Source organism: Crocodylus siamensis, chromosome 4 (genome assembly GCF_052110815.1).
Source record: "Crocodylus siamensis isolate JL-2025a chromosome 4, ASM5211081v1, whole genome shotgun sequence".
In the NCBI taxonomy this organism is placed as follows: Eukaryota; Metazoa; Chordata; order Crocodylia; family Crocodylidae; genus Crocodylus; species Crocodylus siamensis.
Genome location: NC_143398.1, coordinates 27,707,324 through 27,728,061, shown reverse-complemented (window position 1 = coordinate 27,728,061; position 20,738 = coordinate 27,707,324). Strand labels below are relative to the sequence as shown.

The 20,738-nt window shown below is 43.5% G+C and overlaps 1 protein-coding gene across 1 annotated transcript in view; it reads right to left on the bottom strand.

Moving 5' to 3' along the window:
* Positions 1-20,738, bottom strand: part of SLC2A13 (solute carrier family 2 member 13) — a 323,937-nt gene that overhangs the window by 61,306 nt on the left and 241,893 nt on the right. The window contains exon 7 of the mRNA XM_090042052.1: positions 7,493-7,618. Within this exon, the coding sequence (XP_089898178.1) occupies positions 7,493-7,618 (126 nt within the window). The remainder of the gene's footprint in view (positions 1-7,492; positions 7,619-20,738) is intronic.

The window sequence follows — 20,738 nt, the reverse complement described above, 5'->3', positions numbered from 1 at the left end:
CTTCTGTTATGAAAAAGAAGTATTTTCCCTTTCATATCCAATTTGCTTCAATGGATTTTATAGAAAAGGTACTATGGAAAAATGAATCATAAATATAGAAAGAGTACAGATGTGTAGAAAACTGCTAATAAATAGGTTTGATTTATTTACCGTACATTTGTAATAAGTTTATATCTTCACTGCTATCTTACTATATGCTATTATCATGTCCTTAACTGCAGAGTTGGTACTTAAAATGTACAGTATATGAAACAAATGTGATGGGCTAGCTAGCAGTGACCTAGCCCAGTGGTTTTGAGAGGGCAAAAGATGATTGGAGGACTTGGGATTCCCTTTCCTCACCGATCTGGTAATGATTGGCCCAGGGGTTTTGAAGGGGTAAAAGATGATTGGAGAACTTGGGATTCCCTTTCCGCACCAATCAAGCCCCAGAGACTCACCCCCCAGTGTTCCGAATGGCCCCTTGGGCAGCATGGGCTGACTCAGGGAAGAGACCAGTGAGGGACAACAAGGAAGGAGCTTCACAGAGCTGGCAAGAGCTGAGCCAGTGGGGGCAGGAGCAGTGCCCTGGAAGAGCCTGAAAGAGCAGGACCTGCAGGCAGCAGTGGGACCCTCAGCAGCACGGCGTGCAGCCAGCAGGCAAGGCTCCCCACGGGGCTCCAGGATCCCCTATGAGATCTGAGCAATGACCTGAGGGGTTCCCAGCTCTTCCAATCAGAGGCCAGGCAGCTCAACATGCGGCCAGGGCTCTGGGAAGGTCAAGACCCCTAGCAGGCAAGAATGGTGCTATCAGTGGTGGCTGTGTGGCAGTGTTCCTGCCTACCCTGTAGGAGATACGGGTTCAAGTCCCAGCTGAGATGACTTGGGGTGAGTGAGATAACAAGAAGCAAATCTTCTTGCAGTGGAAAGGGGCCATTGTGTTTTCTCCCCCTCCAGGTACCAAGGCCCTATATTTTCTTGGCATTTGGCATTTTGCGCCTTTTTATATTTCACCAACCTGTATTGTTTGTTCTGCTGTTTGTGTTTTATATTTTGTTAACCTTGTTTTTTGTCAATGATTGTAAGTGTCTAACCTTTGTTGAATCCTGCCCCTTTGGGGCATTGTAGTGTTCACTATACTCTCTGATTTATGCCTGTTATGTTCCCAGTATTAAAAGGTATATGGTTAAGTCCCCATTGGTGGTCTCGCTCTGCTCTATAGGGGGAGGAGAGTCCCTACACCTCCCACAGCGCTTGTGCACCTGTTTTGATCCCTTCAATTGGAGAGGGGGTACCTCTTGGAGTACTGCCCGGGTTACACAAATGTTGATCCTCCCTGTGAAGAAAGGTCTGTTATCTGACAAACAGGAATATGAGCGTTCAGGGAGCTTTCATGAAAATCAGAACATCACTCAGTAGGGACTAAGGTACGTGTTGAACATATGCAATGGGAGCCGTCTACAAACTAGTCAGCATTTCTCACAAAGTCCAAGATTCTGTAGACTTCATTTTAGATGTATTTTTAACAACATATGTATTTTGTGTGAATTCTGCATGATATTAAGTCACAATTTGGAAGTACAGAGAAGCTGAAGTGATGTTTCCCATCAATAAATAAATAACTATATGCATAACCCACCTTTTTAAGGAAAGGCCTGAGGGACTGGACATGACATTTTATTGTAGAGAAAAGACTCGTTTTACATTTATTATTATTAGCTTGTTTGATTGTTTCACTCCCTTTAAGGCCTGTTCAGTAAGATCAGCTGTAGCTAAAGCTTGTTAAGTCTGAGAATACAAAAAATAATTTAATATTAAAAAAAAGTCCTACAATACTTCCAAAGATTATACATGGCATACGAAAACAATTGGTGACGGACAGAGGGGACAAGGCTGAACTCCTCAACGAGTTCTTCGCCTCAGTGTTCCTAAGTGAGAGGCATGACAAGTCTCTCACTGGGAGTGTAGGGAGGCAGCAGCAAGGCACCAGACTTCCATGCGTGGACCCTGAGGTGGTGCAGGGTCACTTGGAGGAACTGGATGCCTTTAAGTCGGCAGGCCCGGATGAGCTCCATCCGAGGGTACTGAAGGCACTGGCCGACATCATTGCAGAGCCACTGGCGGGAATATTTGAACGCTCGTGGCGCACGGGTCAAGTCCCGGAGGACTGGAAAAGGGCCAATGTGGTTCCCATTTTCAAGAAGGGGAGGAAGGAGGACCCGGGTAACTATAGGCCAGTCAGTCTCACCTCCATCCTTGGCAAAATCTTTGAGAAAATCATCAAGGCTCACATTTGTGAGAGCCCGGCAGGACAAATTATGCTGAGGGGAAACCAGCACGGGTTCGTGGCAGGTAGATCGTGCCTGACCAATCTAGTCTCTTTTTATGACCAGGTCACAAAACGCCTTGACGCAGGAGGAGGGGTGGATGTCGTATACTTGGACTTCAGGAAGGCCTTTGACACGGTATCCCACCCCATACTGGTGAACAAGTTAAGGGGCTGTGACTTGGATGACTGCACAGTCCGGTGGGTGGAGAATTGGCTGGAGGGTCGCACCCAGAGAGTTGTGGTGGATGGGTCGGTTTCGACCTGGAAGAGTGTGGGCAGTGGGGTCCCGCAGGGCTCGGTGCTTGGACCGATACTCTTTAATGTCTTCATCAGCGACTTGGACGAGGGGGTGAAATGTACTCTGTCCAAGTTTGCAGATGACACTAAGCTATGGGGCAAAGTGGACACGCCGGAGGGCAGGGAACAGCTGCAAGCAGACCTGGACAGGTTAGACAAGTGGGCAGAAAACAACAGAATGCAGTTCAACAAGGAGAAATGCAAAGTGCTGCATCTAGGGAGGAAAAATGTCCAGCACACCTACAGCCTAGGAAATGACCTGCTGGGTGGCACGGAAGTGGAAAGGGATCTTGGAGTCCTAGTAGACTCCAAGATGAACATGAGTCGGCAGTGTGATGAAACCATCAGAAAAGCCAATGGCACTTTATCGTGCATCAGCAGATGCATAACAAATAAGTCCAAGGAGGTGATACTTCCCCTCTATCGGGCGCTGGTCAGACCGCAGCTGGAGTACTGCGTGCAGTTCTGGGCGCCGCACTTCAAGAAAGATGCGGATAACCTGGAGAGGGTCCAGAGAAGGGCCACTCGTATGGTTAAGGGCCTGCAGGCCAAGCCCTACGAGGAGAGATTAGAGAAACTGGACCTTTTCAGCCTCCGCAAGAGAAGGTTGAGAGGCGACCTGGTGGCTGCCTATAAGTTCGTCAGGGGGGCACAGAAGGGAATTGGTGAGTATTTATTCACCAAGGCGCCCCCGGGGGTTACAAGAAATAATGGCCACAAGCTGGAGGAGAACAGATTTAGATTAGATATTAGGAGGAACTTCTTCACAGTTCGAGTGGCCAAGCTCTGGAACGGGCTCCCAAGGGAGGTGGTGCTCTCCCCTACCCTGGGGGTATTCAAGAGAAGGTTGGATGTGTATCTAGCTGGGGTAATGTAGGCCCAGCACTCTTTCCTGCTTATGCAGGGGGTCGGACTCGATGATCTATTGAGGTCCCTTCCGACCCTAGCATCTACGAATCTATGAATCTATGAAAAATATACTGTAGTCAGATGAGCTAGGAAGGTTTTATCAGTACTCATTTTGAGATGACCTACATAACTCACTTGGGGATTCACACCAACTCAGACTCAGGCTGGTAAATTTGTTGCAGCATATAATCGTATCATGGAAGGATTGCCTTGAAAAACTCTGCTCTCCATAGAATCCGGTAAATTGCACTTAGAATTTCTCATATTAAGTGCAGGGAAATACTGTGCTACCCATTTAAAAGGTTATGGTAAAAGGTGATACCTTACTGGGAACTTCCATGTCAGCATACTCAAGATATAGAATAGTGTCACTTTAAAAATGTGGGAACTTACATATTCATACACATATACCATGAAGCTAACATTTCAGACCAAATGATTTGACCTACACGCTTGGTTTTAATTGTAAAATCTTTAAATAAAATGAGCTTTAAAGAAACAATTTAAACACAAGGGGAAATTTCAGGTGCACCTAATAGAATGTCTTCTCAAAAGGAAAGAATTCAGTAAATCCTCACAGTATATCCAAGAGGTTTGTCATACAGTTCAAACAGCAGAACTTACATATATTGGGTACAAACTGTTCTTGAAGGACAGGCAGGGGAAAAGAGGAGAAGGAGTTGCACTTTATGTAAAAGAGCCATACGATTCCTCAGAGCTCCAGCATGAAATGGAAGACAGGCCTGTCGAGGGGCTCTGGGTTAGGGTCAGAGGGAAAAGCAACAAGGGTGATGTCATGGCGGGGGGGGTCTGCCATGAATGACATATGCCCCTGGCGGCTCTGCGGGCGGCGGCGAGAGCACAGCTGTGGTAAGCTTGGAGCTCCTGCAGATGCTCCTGGCAGCTGGGGGGGGTGTGGCGAGCACTGACAAGAGGTAGGTGACCACCCGCTGGCACTGCCAGCAGCGATCACGGACCACCCGCAGGGTGGCGAGCGGCGACTGCCCTCAGGCACCACCCAGCAATGATGTCAGTGGCGCCTTTTTGCAGGGGGTACACTGCCATGCTCAGGGAGTGCACATGCACCTGGGTGCATCCCCTACACGTTACCCTTCCAGTCTGCCACCAGACCAGATGGAAGTGGTGGATGAGGCTTTCTTCAAACAGCTAGTGGAAGTTTCCTGATCAGAGGTCATGGTTCTCATGGGGGACTTCAATCACTCTGACATTTGCTGATAGACAATACACTAGTGCCCAGCCAATTCAAGATGTTTTTGGAGAGTGTTGGGGACAACTTCCTGGTGCAAGTGCTGGAGCAGCCAACTAGGGGCCATGCTCTTCTTGGCCTGCTGCTCACAAAGAGGGATGAATTGGTGGGGAATGTGGTAGTGGATGGCAACCTGGGCAGCAGTGATCATGAGATGATTGCATTCAGGATCCTGAGGAAAAGAAGGATGGAGAGCAGCAAAGTGAGGACCTGGACTTCAGAAAAGCAGACTTTGACTCACTCAGGGAACTCATGGGCAAGATCTACTGGGAAGCTAGTATGAGGGGTAGAGGAGTCCAGGAGAGCTGGCTGTACTTGAAAGAAGCTTTACTGAGAGTGCAGAAGAACAAACCATCCCGATACACAGGAAGACTAGAAAGTATGGCAGAAGACCAGCTTAGCAGGGAACTCTTCAGTAAAACTAAATCACAAAAAGGAAATTACTTGGGCATGGAAGGATGAAATCAGGAAGGCCAAAGTGCAACTGGAGTTGCAGCTAGCAAGGAATGTGAAAGGTAACATGAAGGGTTTTTACAAGTATGGCAGCAGCAAGAGGGAAAGTATGGGTCCCTTGCTGATGGGGGGAGGCAACCAACCTAGTGACAGGATTCAGAAAAAGCTGAAGTACTCAATGCCTTTTTTACCTCAGGCTTCACAGGCAAGGTCAGCCCCCAGACTACTATACCGGGTAACATGGTTTGGTAAGGAGGGTAGCAGCCAGCAGCAGTGAAAGAACAAGTTAGGAACTATTTAGAAAAGCTGGACATGTACAAGTCCATGGGGCCAGATGGCACTCTCATCTGAGTGCTGGGAGTTTGTCGATGTGATTGCTAGCTGCTGGCCATCGTCTTTGAGAACTCACAGTGACTGGGAGAAGTTCCAGGTGATTGGAAAAGGGCAAACATAGTGCCCATATTTAAGAAAGGGAAAAAGGAGGATCCAGGGAACTACGGATAAGTCAACTTCACCTCAGTCCCTGGAAATATCATGGAGCAAGTCGTCAAGGAATCCATCTCAAAGCACTTGGTGGAGAAGGAAGTGATTAGGAACAGTCAGCATGGATTCACCAAGGGCAAGTCATGCCTGCCCAACCTGACTGCTTTCTGTGATGGGGTGACTGGCTCTGTGGCGGTAGGGAGACCAGTGGATGTGATGTACCTTGATTTTAGCAAGGCTTTTGATACAGTCTCCCTCAACATTCCTGCAGGCAAGGTAAGGAAGTATGGGTGGGATGAATGGACTGTAAGGTGGATAGAAAAACTGGTTAGAGCACTGGGCTCAGAGGGTTATACTGTTAATGGCTCAATGTCTAGCTGGCAGCCGGTATCAAGTGGAGTGTCCCAGGAGTCAGTCTTAGGGCCAGTTATCTTCATCAACAACTTGGAAACTGGCAGAGTGGACCTTCAGCAAGTTTGCAGATGACACCAACCTGGGGGGAGTAGTAGATATTCTGGAGGGTAGGGCTAGGATTCAGAAAGACCTAGACAAATTGGAGGTTTGGGCCAAAAGGAATCTCATGCAGTTCAACAAGGACAAGTGCAAAGTCCTGCACTTAAAATGAAACAATCCCATGCATTAATACAGGCTGGGGACCAACTGGCTGGGCAGCAGCTGTGCAGAAATGGACCTGGGGGTTACAGAGGACAATAAGCTGAATATGAGCCAATGGTGTGCCCTTCTTGCCAAGAAGGCTATCAGCATACTGGGCTGCATTGGTAGGTGTGTTGCCAGTAGGTCCAGGGAAATGATTATTCCCACTCTATTCAGCACTGGTGAGGTCACATGTGGAGTACTGTGTTCAATTTTGCACACCCCCTGCCACTACAGAAAGGATGTGGACCAATTGGAGAGTCCAGTGGAGGGCAATGAAAATGGTTCCTGGGATGAGGCACATGACATGAGAGGCTGAGGGAACTGGGTTTATTTAGTCTAGAGAAGACTGAGGAGATTTAATAGCAGCCTTCAAATACCTGAAAGGGGGTTCAAAAAAGGATGGAGCTAGATTGTTCTCAGTAGTGGAAGATGACAGAACAAGGAGCAAAGGTCTCAAGTTGCAGCAAGGGAAGTTTAGGTTAGATATTAGAAAGAATGCTCTCACTAGGAGGGTAGTAAAGCACTGGAACAGGTTACCCAGAGAGGTGGTGGATTCTCCATCCTTGGAGGTTTTTAAGATCTGGCTAGACAAAGGTTTTTCTGGAATGATCTATTTGGGGCAGGTCCTGCTTTGAGCAGGGGGTTGGACTGGATGATCTCCTGAGGTCCCTTCCATCCCTGGTTTTTCTATGAACTTAATCTGCATGGTGCCCACATCTAATGATTTCTGTATAATCTGCATGGTGCCCACATCTAAATGATTTCTGTATTTTAAGGTTATCAATTCAAACAAAGTGAGGACCTGTTTTTCACATTTTTTATAATTAGTATAATTATTAAAATAGAAAAATGTGATGGATGATTTAATTGTCACATCATGACTTCACCACTGGACAGCACTTATTTTCCAGAAAAATTAAGCTTACATGCAAAGTTTTTTTGAAATGGAAACACACAGCATATGCTAATTAAATAATAATAAAATACCAACCCCAAGAATTTACTTTTCTGGAAAGAGATTAAAGAATAGTGTTTTTATGAAAGCACAAATGCTCCCCATGGCCAAAATCAAAACTTTTATCAAAACCTACTATGAATAAATGCTCTAAGTGACATACCTGCCCCAAGCTGCTTTCATTGTAGTTTCTTGACTAACAGGAATACAGGAGGAATCAACAACACTTGACTTATTCAATTTGTAGCAGAGACCACAGTTGGGATCTAACATGCATCCATTGCAATAACTGAAAGAAAGAGACAAAGAGACACACTAAACTAAATTCCCTTTATCTGTACATGTGAAATAAAACATTATCTATTGAACATGTCAGTTCAAGTCATTCATTCTTTTCTTTTCCAGCGCCATGTTCTGGTGAAAGGCTGGTTGTGCTTGCACATCTCCTTATTAGTGTTACTAAATAACACTTGATCAACATGGAGCTTTGGGGGAAAAACAACTAGAGCAGCTTTGGTTGAGAAATAGGGGAAGGACAATGAAACTATGAAGATAGTAGACAGCAAAAATCATGTAATCCTTATATATAGGTGAGTAAATAAATGCTTTTTCAGACTGTATCCAGTAGTTGTATTTGACTAAAAACTCCTTGAATTAATCATCTCTATATATTTTAACTGAATCTTGCATACAAAAGAGTTGGAGCATAAGACATGACAGTCTGTTAAAATGCTCATATAGAAAGAATCCTTTAATACACTGAGGTATGCTAGAAAAATCTTACAAAGAGAACACTGCTGCCATACAGATCTATGTTTCATAGTTTATGATATAAAGATATGGAAGGGGAAGGAAAGTGCTTGGACTGAAATCTGGAAAGTAGGAGACATAGGTTACACACTTGCCCCGCCACAGATTTTCCAATTAGCCTTCAGCAAATTACTTATTCTCTGACTCCACTTTTCATCTCTAAAATGAGGAAAAGAACATTTATTCACTTCACAAGAAGTGGTGAAGCTATGTAAATTTTAAATTGTGAGATTCATACATAGAGTGATGATGGAGATCATACAACAACTGAAGACAGACAGTACTAGTCTACCATTTTCTCTCTCAGTGGAAAAGAAAGAGTAATTGGAATGGTATATAACCACAGAAGCATGCCCGGTAACATTTCAAATTTCTTGATTCCTATTATTTTGTAAATTAATATAATTATTATTCATTTTGGCTTGAAGAAATCAAATACCCAAAATGCTACTGGGAACTTAACAATAGAACTTTTGAATAAGTACAAACAGACTCCTTCAAGTAGTCTGACATCTTTTATATTCCTTTCATTTGTACAAAATTATGTAAAAATGTCAGATACAAAATTAAATGCAACAGGTATATAAAAAAGCTGAATATTAAAGAAATATGCAGAATAAATACCAGTAAAAAAGTAGCATATTAAAAAAGATTGAAAGACTGCTACAGTGTCTCAATCAAAACCAGTAAAAGAAACACACTTTTCCTGATAAGGTATGTTTTTATGCTAAATTTAGAGTGGACTTGATATAAATCACTCCACTCTAAAGTGAAGTTATTCTCTAAAATGGAGGATTATGTAATACACTAATGTTAATGTAAATTACCCTGAGGTATCAGGGATCAATTGTTCCCTAGTTAGGTCATCCCAGGGTCGCTATTTGCTCAGTTCAAATGGTCTACTGTCACCTAGTGGCTAGGCACTATCACAGCCAGATTTGCTGAGCTCTGTTATGTGTCTGCTTTTACTCTGGGATAGTTTTACTATCCAGTAAAATGTGGCTAGAGGACTCAACAGCAAGAACGTCTTATGGCGGCACCTCAGATTGTCAATATGGATTTAAGGGGAAAATGTAAAAATAACTGTTACATACAGCTTTTTTGGCAGGAAGTCTTGCAGTTCTTTCTTACATGAGTGCTAACTACTGTATGACTGAGCTTTCTGATCCAGAACCCAAATCTTTTGAACTGTCTTTGTCAGGGGCATCATGTTGAGGATGGTCCAAGTCCATAGTTCAGTAGAATAATAGAGGTGCACAAAGAAGGCAGAGTTGCGGTTTAAATGTATCTAGTGCAGCTAAGCTCTTCTAGAGCAGCATTTCTCAACCTGTAGGTTGCGACCCAAAAGCAGGTTGCAAGATTTCAGAGGGTTATGGCCACGGGTTGAGAAACGTTGATCCTGGGAAAGCATCAAGACTGCAAAGGACAGAGAGGCAGCACAAAGGCACCTGCCCCTTCTAGCAAGGGAAGGGGGCAGGGGAGAGCTGCAAGGCCAGGGTGGGTGCTCCAGGGGTGGGGTGGACAGGAGATGCTGCTTGGGAGGTAGGAGGGGCTGGGACCGGGCTGCCTGGCACAGCACGGCAGGCCCAACCCAGGGAAGGGGCTGCCATAGGCTTCCTCTCCTCCTCCCTCCAGCCTGTGCCAGGGCTGGACTCGCTCTGCTGCCACCTGCATGGAGCTGGAGTTGCAGCAACCACCGTGCTCTGGCCCAAGCAGGAGGGGGGCAGCTGGGGGCCTCTCCAGTAGGGCTGGGGGGGGCAAGGGGCTGCAGGCTGGGAGTGAGGGACACTGGCAGGACTGGGGGGGGGGGAGGGCAACGGCTGGGGGTCATGAGTGAGGGACACCAGCATGGCCTGGGGGGAGGGGAAGGGAGTCAACAATTGGCAGGGTCAGTGGGGTGTGAGTCGGGACAGGACATGAACCTTTGCAAATGGGTCCAGGTAGCAAAAAGGCTGAGAACCACTGTTCTAGAGTATCAGTACCACTTGCAATTTTCTCTCTTCTGAGTAAGCCTTTAAAAAAAAAAAAAAGGCAATTTCTAGGTCAAACATAACTGAAATATCAGGAGACATATATTTACCAATTACTGAAGAAGGGCAAAAATAAAAACACCTTAGTTCTCAAAAGTAAAAGAATTCTGCAAATTCCAACTTAAAATTAAACTTAACTGTATATTTCCACACTTCAGATTTTTTAAGTTTACATTTAAGTTGAATAAAATATCCCCTACATCATAAAAACACAGGAAAAAAAGTTCAAAACAATTTGAATCTTTATCCCAATAGTGACTCAGAAACGTGATATAAAATCTAACTGGATTATGCCAGCCCTTGATTTATAATGTTTCAAGTTACAACAGTTCGCACTTACAATGTTTGTAAGTTGACACCTGTTTCACCTGTCTGACGTCAGTTTCCATTTTACAACGCTTGATCCGACACGATGTCATGCCAGCGAACAAGTTCGCTGTGTCACACATCTCCCTGGAGAACATCTGTCTAAACTTTCTTGGAGACTTTCTTTAAGAGAAAGCAGACAAGACTCCAGAAAAACCTGCAGCCAAGACTCCTGCACAGACTCCAGCCAAGAACCCTTCAAAAAGTCCAGTAAAGTTACCTCAAAGAAGTCCTTCCAAATCAGTATGATAGCTATTTACAATATAAATAAATTAATGTAGTTATATTACTCATCTATAATTGATTGAGTACAACATTCTGGGTTATTTTTGGTGAAAATAGGGTATCAGACATTGGTTCAGGAACCAATCCCCCATTTATAACATTGTTCCCTATAGGAAAATTGGCACCGAGTTACAACATTTTGACTTAAGACGTGACGTGGTTGTGAGGAACCAATCGTGTCGTAAGTCCAAGGACTGTCTGTACTTGAGTTTTGAAGGTAATTAAACCATACACTCAGTCTTTTTACTCCCAAATTCCTTAGTTGCATGGGCAAATTAAAGAGTTCAGAAAACTTTTTTTTTAATGTGCAAACTTAGCTTTGAAATTCTAGGCTGTTTGTGTTATTAAGAAATTCATTCTAAAGACTTTCCCCTTATATAACTGATAGTTGCAATTCTAACTATTTTTCTTCCAGAGGAATACTGTATTGAATTGGTATTTACAAGGTAACACAACTACAGAAACATCAATTTCCAAAGAAACAGCAGTAGCCAAGGGATAAATCAACTCTACTTCTCTCATCTTATATAAAAACATGCAAATTTAATAAGTTGTACAAAAAGATTAAATAAAAGAGGGAGAAGTCATTTTGAAAGATAATTTCATCTGGCAAGAGTAAATATTTCCTTCATGTCTTAAAAGCATCAATAAGAAATATGTAGCTCTACAATTATCAATTACAAAAGGAAAGAACAATGCCATATATTACATTAGAGTCTTAATTACATTTTGTTAATTACTATGAGACAGCAGTAGTCAGCAACAAAAACAGTCAAAAGAAACAGAAGATTTCAAATACAATAAGATACAATGTTTTAAAAATTCACATTTTTGTGTGGATAAATTCTAAATATAATAGGGGTATTAAATACTCCTTGACTTGCCAGTGAAAATGCTATGATGTTAACAGGAGACTACTGTAGTTGATTTTTACATTGTGAAACACCTCTTATCTGCTCTCTATTTAAAAGAGAGAGAATTTTTTCACTCTCATAAGAAATTTTATAGAAATATATAGTGCTAGCACATCTAATTAAATATCCTGCTTTCAGAAGTGGCCAGTTCCAGATGCTTAAGATGTAAATATCTGGATTCTCTCTTATCCATATACTGCAATGCAACCAATATGAGTACGTACAAACAGAATTACAGAATTATCACCATCTCCAATTTGAACGTGTAATAAAAGAAAAAAAAATAAAACATCTTCTTGCAAAAGCGGATGGCTAAGAAAAATCAAACAGGAAAAAAGTTCATTTTCTCATTATTCCATTTTGAAAACTTCTTTTTGAAAACCCTGTACGGTCCACTACTTTCAGCATATAAAACAGAGAAAACAAGGTCTAAATAAAATAATGGTAAGATCTATACTGCCTTTACAAACTATGCAAGCTTCTCTCTGGGTATATCAAGACTATCTAACACATGAATATAACTTGAAATTTGTAACGCAAAGTTATCAGTGCAAATACCCTCTTGGGTTAGGGAGGAAGAAAAGGTATTAGGAAACTTTAGAGTTTTATGAATGAATTGAATTAAATAAAACCTAATTTAGAGCAGCTCAGTAAGTTCTAATGACTAAGAGACTTGAAGATAGAATAGGGCCTGGGCCATGCTCCCATGGGGCCATGCCCCCTCCTGCCCCCACCATGGGATCAGCTTGGATCCAGGCTGCTTCCTGCCCCATGCCTGGATGGGGCCCTGCTGCAACCGCCTGATGCCGGATCAGGAACACCAGACAGGTCTGGCTCATACTTGGTCTGAGCACTGCCCTTCTGCCCCATCGGTCAAAAAGGTTGAGCCCCACAGGGGTTCCTGTGTTGAACAGGAAAGCCTCTAGGGTAGACAGGCAATTGCCCCAGTCTGCCCTATGGGTCCACATGGGCACAACTCCACATAACCATGCCAGGACCTGGGTATTACCCACCTATAGGCTGTGAACAGAAAAAAACAGAACCCACCCTCCCACCACCCCAAACTTATTTAGAAGATTCAGCAAGCTGCAGTTGCTGACTCCAATTTTAGTTGCTACTCGGGCTCTATCAAGTATGCATAACTGACATCTCCAGCAGGGTTTCAACAGAAAGACTGCAGCTGAGGATACAGTTCTTGTGTTTAAATAAAACATTAAAAAACACAGAGCAGGTTCCTTCCACTGGCTTGCTAGAAGCACCACCTTAATGATTCCTTTAAGTTCCATCTGCTTGCAGCCTTGAATTGTGTATCAATGGAAAGTCAAATGACACACACTAAAAAGTCATTTATTCTTGGACCAGGAGTTCCTGTTATTGGCAGTATATGAGTTCACACAGAGTCAGGATTTGACCTTAAGTCTTGAAGAGAAGATCAATCTGTCTGAGAAAAACTAGAAATATAGTGTATAAAAGCCTTGAAAGCCTTTTCAAATCTAATTTACAATTGTGCTTTAGGTATTGTAGGTGGCTTGTTGAGTCAGAACATACTGCGTTCTTTCCCACCCTGCGTTATTTAGAAACTGAGGTTTGTTCTGCTTGCAATTCAGGCAGATAATTTATAGATTTTTCCAAAATAAAGCCTAAATAAAGTTCAGGAGTTTTTCTCCAGAATGTCCTATAAGCAAACTTACACTAGCTACATTAAAACTATTTCACAGTGCAACACACACATTTATACAAGTTAAACAAAAGTCAAAGGGATTTGGAAGCTGCAGACTGAAAGAAGCAGAGGAGAAAAAAAAGGGAAAATGTGAGTATTGATGCTCAGAAGGTGTTTGGATGATTTGCTTTAACAGCCCCTTCCTCCAGTCACTTTGAGAGAAAATATATTGGATTTTGCAGGCCAAAAAGAGAAAAGTAGAAGACATTTATAAAAACAAATGCTTAAAGTGGAAATGATTTTCAACCTTATGCCTTTCAGAACACTGACTCCACAATTATTTGCTAAATGGCAATTTTAGGGCATTTATTGTATTTACTTCAATATGAGTAATGCATTATAGTATGATCAGGCACAATGATGACTAACAATGATGAAAATAAGAACTATGCATATTATAATCATCACTGGCATAAAAATTGCATGCTGTAGATTTTAGCACAAACCCTTTGCAAACTTAAATTTCTACCAATACTGTCAAGCTATACAGTATGCCAGATCCATGCAGACATATTCAGATCTCTGACAGACATTGAAACAAACACTACATACGCTGACACATGTTCAAACCCATATAGCAGTGGTATCTCGCACAAGTCCCTAACAAGATATTCACTATAACATGCAATGATGATTTGAAGCTTAAAATTTGTAATTGATTATGATTTGAACTATGTTCTTTGCACTTTTATGCTGAAGTGTTTAAATTGCACCATAGCTATGGGGAGATAATATGCATTGACACTTCTCTGCATTGGAGATTCTTAAAGGGAATGAATGATCCTGGGCACTTTGTCAAAATCAAATGTTGCAGAGAGGGTCTGACTGATGGAAGCTGTGATGGAACTAAGTGGGCCTCTGAAATTAGCCTGGTTTTACTGCAGGTAACTGGCTTGCCTCCCGGCTCGTCAGGAGTCTGCCTAAAGGGCTGCTGAGAAGCTCGGGCTTTCTACTCTTTCATAGTTCACCTGGAGGGCTGATGAGGAGCTGAGAACCTGGAAGCCCAGGGAGTCCTAGCTCACAAGTTCCTAAGCTGCCAGGCTCCTCAGCTTCTCTGTAGTTCACCTGGAGAGCTGCTTTGAAGAGGACCTTGCAAGATCCTGGCTTCCTCCCAGCGCACTGGAAGCTGTGACAGAACGAGGGCTTCTGGGCTCCGTGCCAGATCATTGGCCAGTCTGATGTGGAATTAGAAGTACAGTAAAATTTCTGTTATCCGGGATGAGTGAGGAACGGTGGGTGCCAGTTATGTAAAAATTCCAGATATCTAAAAATACCAGAGTGGGGATTTGCACACGGCAATGCAGGGTGGTTGCATGGGCTTACATGTGACAGTGGTGTGGGGGGTGGTGGATGGTGCCAGCACCAGCAGCATGGTGGTGGTTAATAGAGGTTTCCAGCTAGTACAATGCCAGATAATATGGATTTTACAGTATAAAAGCTCTGGCACCTACAGCTCCCATGCTCAGGCTCTCATCTTAGTCAAGGTTAGCAGGCTCCCAGCTTCCTACCAACACATCAGGTGGGAGCCCCCAAACTCCAAGACTGCTTGGCCACTTTGGTTTCCTGGTTCACAATGGCTGTGAAGGTAGATGAAGGCAATAGTGGAACAGACCTCCAATTGTCTAAGCTTTCCTTGCTATCAAATTAAAGTTTCCTTCCCATGAAGTATTGTGTGGTTACTGATGTGTAACAGCATCCCCATGTTAGAAGACATATGCAGGCATCTTCCTTAAGTAGCAAGTCCTACAATGATGGGTGAGTGGTGGCAGGGGACAGGTGCTAGTGATTACTGAAAGTCATGGATCTACATGAAGACAATGGCTGTGTACTGATTTTGTACTTGGACATCAGACAGGTGCACTTCAGCAGCTGCAATTATGACTGAGCAGACCTATTTAGTGTCTGTGCTATTTACCTTGTATAGGAAGGGGGCTAGACAAGGTAGGGGTCCACCGATAGAGATTTTTTTTGGCTAATACCAGTGTCCAGCTGGTAAGTCTGAGTGGTAGAAGGGGAGGGGGAAGGAAAGGGGCATGGGGGGAGTCCGATCAAGGCCGCTGCATTGAGGGAGGAAGTGGGGCAGGGGCTGGGGCAGGCACTACCCAGCTGGGGTGGGGTAGGGAGTGGGATGGAGCCACGGTTTGTCCAGGGGCCATGGGGGACGGGCAGGGTTGGATTCCGCTGCTATGCATGTCCTGAGAGGGCATGGGGGGGCACGTGCCCCCAGATCTACATGCAGGGTGGGGTGGGGTGGGGCAGGCTGAGAGACATGGGACTCTTTAGCCTGGAAAATTTTAGGCTCAGGGGTGATCTGATGGCCACCTATAAGTTTATCAGGGGTGAACACCAGGATCTGGGGGAACGTTTGTTCACCAGAGTGCCCCAAGGGATGACGAGGTCGAAGGTCATAAACTACTGCAAGACCGTTTCAGGCTGGACATAAGGAAGAATTTCTTTACTGTCCGAGCCCCCAAGGTCTGGAACAGTCTGCCAGCGGAGGTGGTTCAAGCACTTACATTGAACACCTTCAAGAGTAAATTGGATGCTTATCTTGCTGGGATCCTATGACCCCAGCTGACTTCCTGCCCTTTGGGCAGGGGGCTGGACTTGATGATCTCCTGAGGTCCCTTCCAGCCCTGATGTCTATGAAATCTATGAAATCTATGAAAGAAGTTCAATATTGAGTGCTTGAAAGAATATGCTAAAAGTAATCATCTCTATCAGTCTTTGTGAGCAACTCTCCAACTTCTTTTATAATTCCAACACCACTGATCACTGGGAGAGCCTTGAGAAAGGCACCCAGAAGGCACGTGAAGAATCTCTAGGCTTCTCCACAAAAACCCTAGGACTAATTCAATGAGAATGACAGAGAATTTCAAGCTCTCACTGACAGAAAATGGAGAGCTTTCAAGGCTTGGTAGGATGACATCAACTCCAAACAGAAGTGAGACATTTATCAAAAGCGAGGCATTCATCACCACATTAAAGCCAAGACCCAGAGGAAAATTTGAGAGCAAAAGAACAAGTGGTGGAAGGACAAAACAAAAGAAATTCAAAAGTTTGTCGACAGCCATGACACGCATAGTTTCTTCAGTGCAACCAAAGCTATCTATGGGACAAACACACAAGGACCTGTCCCTCTGAGGTTCAAGGATGGAATAAAATGCTCTTTAAAGATAGCTCCAACCATCAGTGCACCGTGGCAGGAACACTTCGAAGACAAGTATCAAAGGCCTTCCACAATACCCTATTAAGGACAACAGGGCCACGTGCTTTGTTCTCAATAAAGATTAAGGCAGGCAGGCTTGCCCACAGGCCTTAGAGTGAGTCTTAGTCCTTCAAATCACTAACTGGTACCTCCAGGGCAAGTGTAGCCTTAAGGGCCAATTGCGTGGCTCTGTCTGCCCCTACACCACACCCCAAGCCTCGCAGATGTTATCATTTCTGATTTTTTTTTTCTCTGATCCTTCTTCTGGGGTGGGCGAACTTTTGTACCCTATCCAGCCTCTTATCTAGACTGAAGGGCCCTGTCTGTGGGACAAGGTGCCATCTGTACCCTGCTCAGCCCCTCCTCCTAAGCAAGGTGGAGAAGCTCTCTCTACAACTACAACTCATGAAATTCTGGAAACATGTACAGATTCCCAGTTACTTGAGAAATGTCAGAATCATCACTATATTAAAAAAACAAGTCAGATTGGATTGCAGCATTCATGTTACTGCACTTCTGTTCATACCTGGGAAGATCCTCATTTGCATTTTCCTCAACAGACTCACTTTCCTCACTGAGAATATTCTACCAGAATCCCGATGTGGTTTCAGAAGACTCAGAGGTACAACAGATATGATATTTGTTCCTAGACAGCTGCAGGAGAAGTGCCAAGAGCTACACCAAGATCTTTACATGGCCTTATCACCATCAGTGATAGATTACCATACGTCAGGGTTTTCCCGGACATGTCCTCTTTTTTGGCCCCCTGTGCTGCATCCAGGTGGCCTTTTAAAATAAGAGCAAATGTCTGGGTTTTTTGCTCTTCCTCTGCTCTCCTAGCCTGGCTGCTTGGGGCTGGGAGCAGAAGGCAAGGTGACTGACTGTCAGGAGTCATGTGCTCCCTGCACTGGCCCTGACAAGCCAGGTAAAGAGACACTATGTGTATGCATGCATGCATGCGCGCGCGTCTACTGCTTGGGGAGCAGGGGTCTGTGGGTCAGGAGTGAGGGGCACCAGCAGGGCTGGGGGGGGTAGGAGGCTGTGGGTCGGGTGTGAGGGGCACTGGCAGCACTGGGGAACAGAGGGCTATGGGCTGGGAGTGAGGGGGGGGCTGGCAGTGCTGGGAGAGCAGGGGCTTAGGAGTGACAGGCAGAGGCAGAGCATGGGCATATCACTGCCCCTCCCACAATCATATGCCCTGTCCCCCCCCACCCCTCAGGTGTCCTATTTTTTGCTGCTGAAAATATGGTAACTCTATGACAGCAGTTGTCCTAAGCAATGTCTCAGAAATGGACCCCTTCACTATTAGAACTGGAATCAAGCAAGGATATGTGGTTGCACCAACAGTTTTTTCTATCTATATCACAGCTATTCTGCATTTCATCATCATATAGACTTCCACCTGGAGACAGCATCCAGTATCACATGGATACAAATACTTTTAACATTACCTAGTTACGTTTGAAATCTGAGATAGCCAACACCTACATTACTGACCTTCAGTACACTGACAACTGTATTGCGTGTACCCACTCCACATATTACAATTTAAGGATAGTCCTTGGAGAATGTTGAGCATTTCTCCTACCTGGATAGCTACCTTTCCCAAAAGTAAACATAGATAATGATACTCAACACTGGATAAAATCTGCCAGTGCCTTCCTTGGACATCTCCAAAATTATGTTTTCAATGACTATGACATCACTTGTAGCATGCATGCCATAGGTTGGCCACCTCTGCTCCACTGCTGTTTTGTTAGTCATTACACCTCTTGCATTAGCTTTCTGTAAGCTCCCTGTCAGTATGGCTTGCCTATGTGCCTTGGAAGCCCTTGAATTTGAACCGTAAATTGTAGCATACCTGGTTTTGATAGTTTGAATTCGCAGGAAAAAAAACCCTTTTCTTAGTGCAGCTTTGTCTATGGGTGCATTTCTCTTTTTGACAAATGAATTATCTAGTTTTTCTTGGCCTGAATCTCTACTTTGTTCAGTTCTGATTTATTTTAAGATTTCTGAACTCTCTTTGTACAGCATTTGCTCACTATTCAACTTTTTCTTTTTAAAATTCTTTTATCCTCACCAATTTTCTTCCAAACATTCATTATAGAACTGTGGTAATACGTACGTGCTGTTTGATTAAGACAATCAAGACAGAGCCAGATGATTACCAAATGGCTAGTTTATTTAATTGAGTCCACATCATCATCACAAACACATACAAAAAAAAGAAGCCAATTGGACATAGTCTTATTTAAGATTTCTCACAGCAGATGAATATTACAGAGAGGAAAATGTAGAAAGCTGCATAAGTGTCTGACTACTTAGTAGTGTGGAGTAGTAATTGAGCTACGATTGTTATTGATGGCTCCAAATCAAGGCTATGATTACAGCATTCTTAGCCTGTCTGCAGTTAGAAAACTTACCATGTAGCTACTTTAATGCTATCTTCACTTAAATTAATATCATATTCAGTATGCTCATCATCACGCATTTGCCAGTTCCATCCTAGGTACTCTCCTATCCAGTTTCTGCTTCATGCATTCCACTGACAATGCAGTTAATTGATTTTTACCTTGACAAAAGTACACAACTAATAGCTTCCTCATTTTCCTTGTCCTCTGCTTTCAGCACCAATGTCCATATGTCCTTCCTTGAAATGGTGTCCTGACTTTGCTTCCAGAACTCTGTCCTCTCCTGGCCCTCTTCCTACCTTTCTAATTCTTACTTCAGCATATGCTTCAACTGCATTTCTCACACTGCACCTCCAGCTTTCTGTTGTGTTCCCATACTCTTCCCACATGTACTCCTTTTCTCAAAGGAATTTCATTTGTAAATGCTCTGCTTGTTCCAATAACTTGGAGATGTCTAGTTGTCAGCTCAAGCTCAACATAGCTAAACAGGCCTCTCAATCCTGCCATGCCCTCTGCTTTACTGCTTTCTTGATCAATACAGGCAATATTCCATTCTGCCCCTCACTCAGACCATTATGTGAACATTCTCTTGAACTTAAAACATGCTCTGTAGGTCTTCGCATCATGATTACTTCCAAATCTAGCAGATTGTCTCTTCAGAACATTATAAGAGGCAGCCTCTCCCATCCACGCAACTTTTGTTAAAGCTCTCCTCATCTGCACCATTATTCAATCATTCTGGCCTCTCAGATTGACAACTGCAACCTCAATTCTATCCATTCAGAATATTGCTGAGGAGATCATTCTCTAGATCACTGCCTTGGCCATAATTCCCTTCTCTTTGCATCACTCCATTGTCTCTCCCTTCTCTATCATGTTAAACTTAAGCTACTTGCCTTCTTTGTCAAGGATCTTGGTGGCCTTTTGTCACCCTTCCTATCAATTCACTCACTCTCCGTGTTATCTCTTGCACTTAGTGAGCCCGTGATTCTAGCCACTATCAACTATTTGCTAAGGTTTCAAACAAGCACCTTTTGTATCTTTCAGCATGTTACTCCTTGCGGTTCTTAAGAGCTTTGAGGAAACTTCCATGAAACAGGCACATTATTTTTTCTTGATATACTATATGTACCTCTTTAATTTTCCTTTCCTGTAATTCCTCTAACCACCCTGACAATGCATCAGCTCCTGGAGGCTGAAACCACTATCTGGCATGCTGACCAAAGATGATTCCTTTCTTCCATAAATTCGCTATGTGTATCTATCCCCAGTTGATGGTGTTACACTTAAACTCTTCGGGGCAGGGACTGTTGTTTCTAGTCTGTGGCTTTATAGTATGTAGCACAGTGGACTCCTGCTTCATGACTCAGACTCCAATAGGTAGTCTAGTAATACAAATAGTAAATGATCATAATAATTTATTACTATTGAATTTATGGCATCTATGCCTTTGATAGGAACATACTTAGAATATCTATGGAATACATTATTCTGAAGTTCTTCCTAAGAATGTATATATATATATATATTACTTACTAGACAGAATATCAGACTTGCTCAGAAGTGGGTAATGTAACCCTTGGGTGACTAAATCTTTTGGTCCATACAATCATAATACTACTATATGCGGAGATGTAATCAATTACCTCCACAAAAATACTTTTG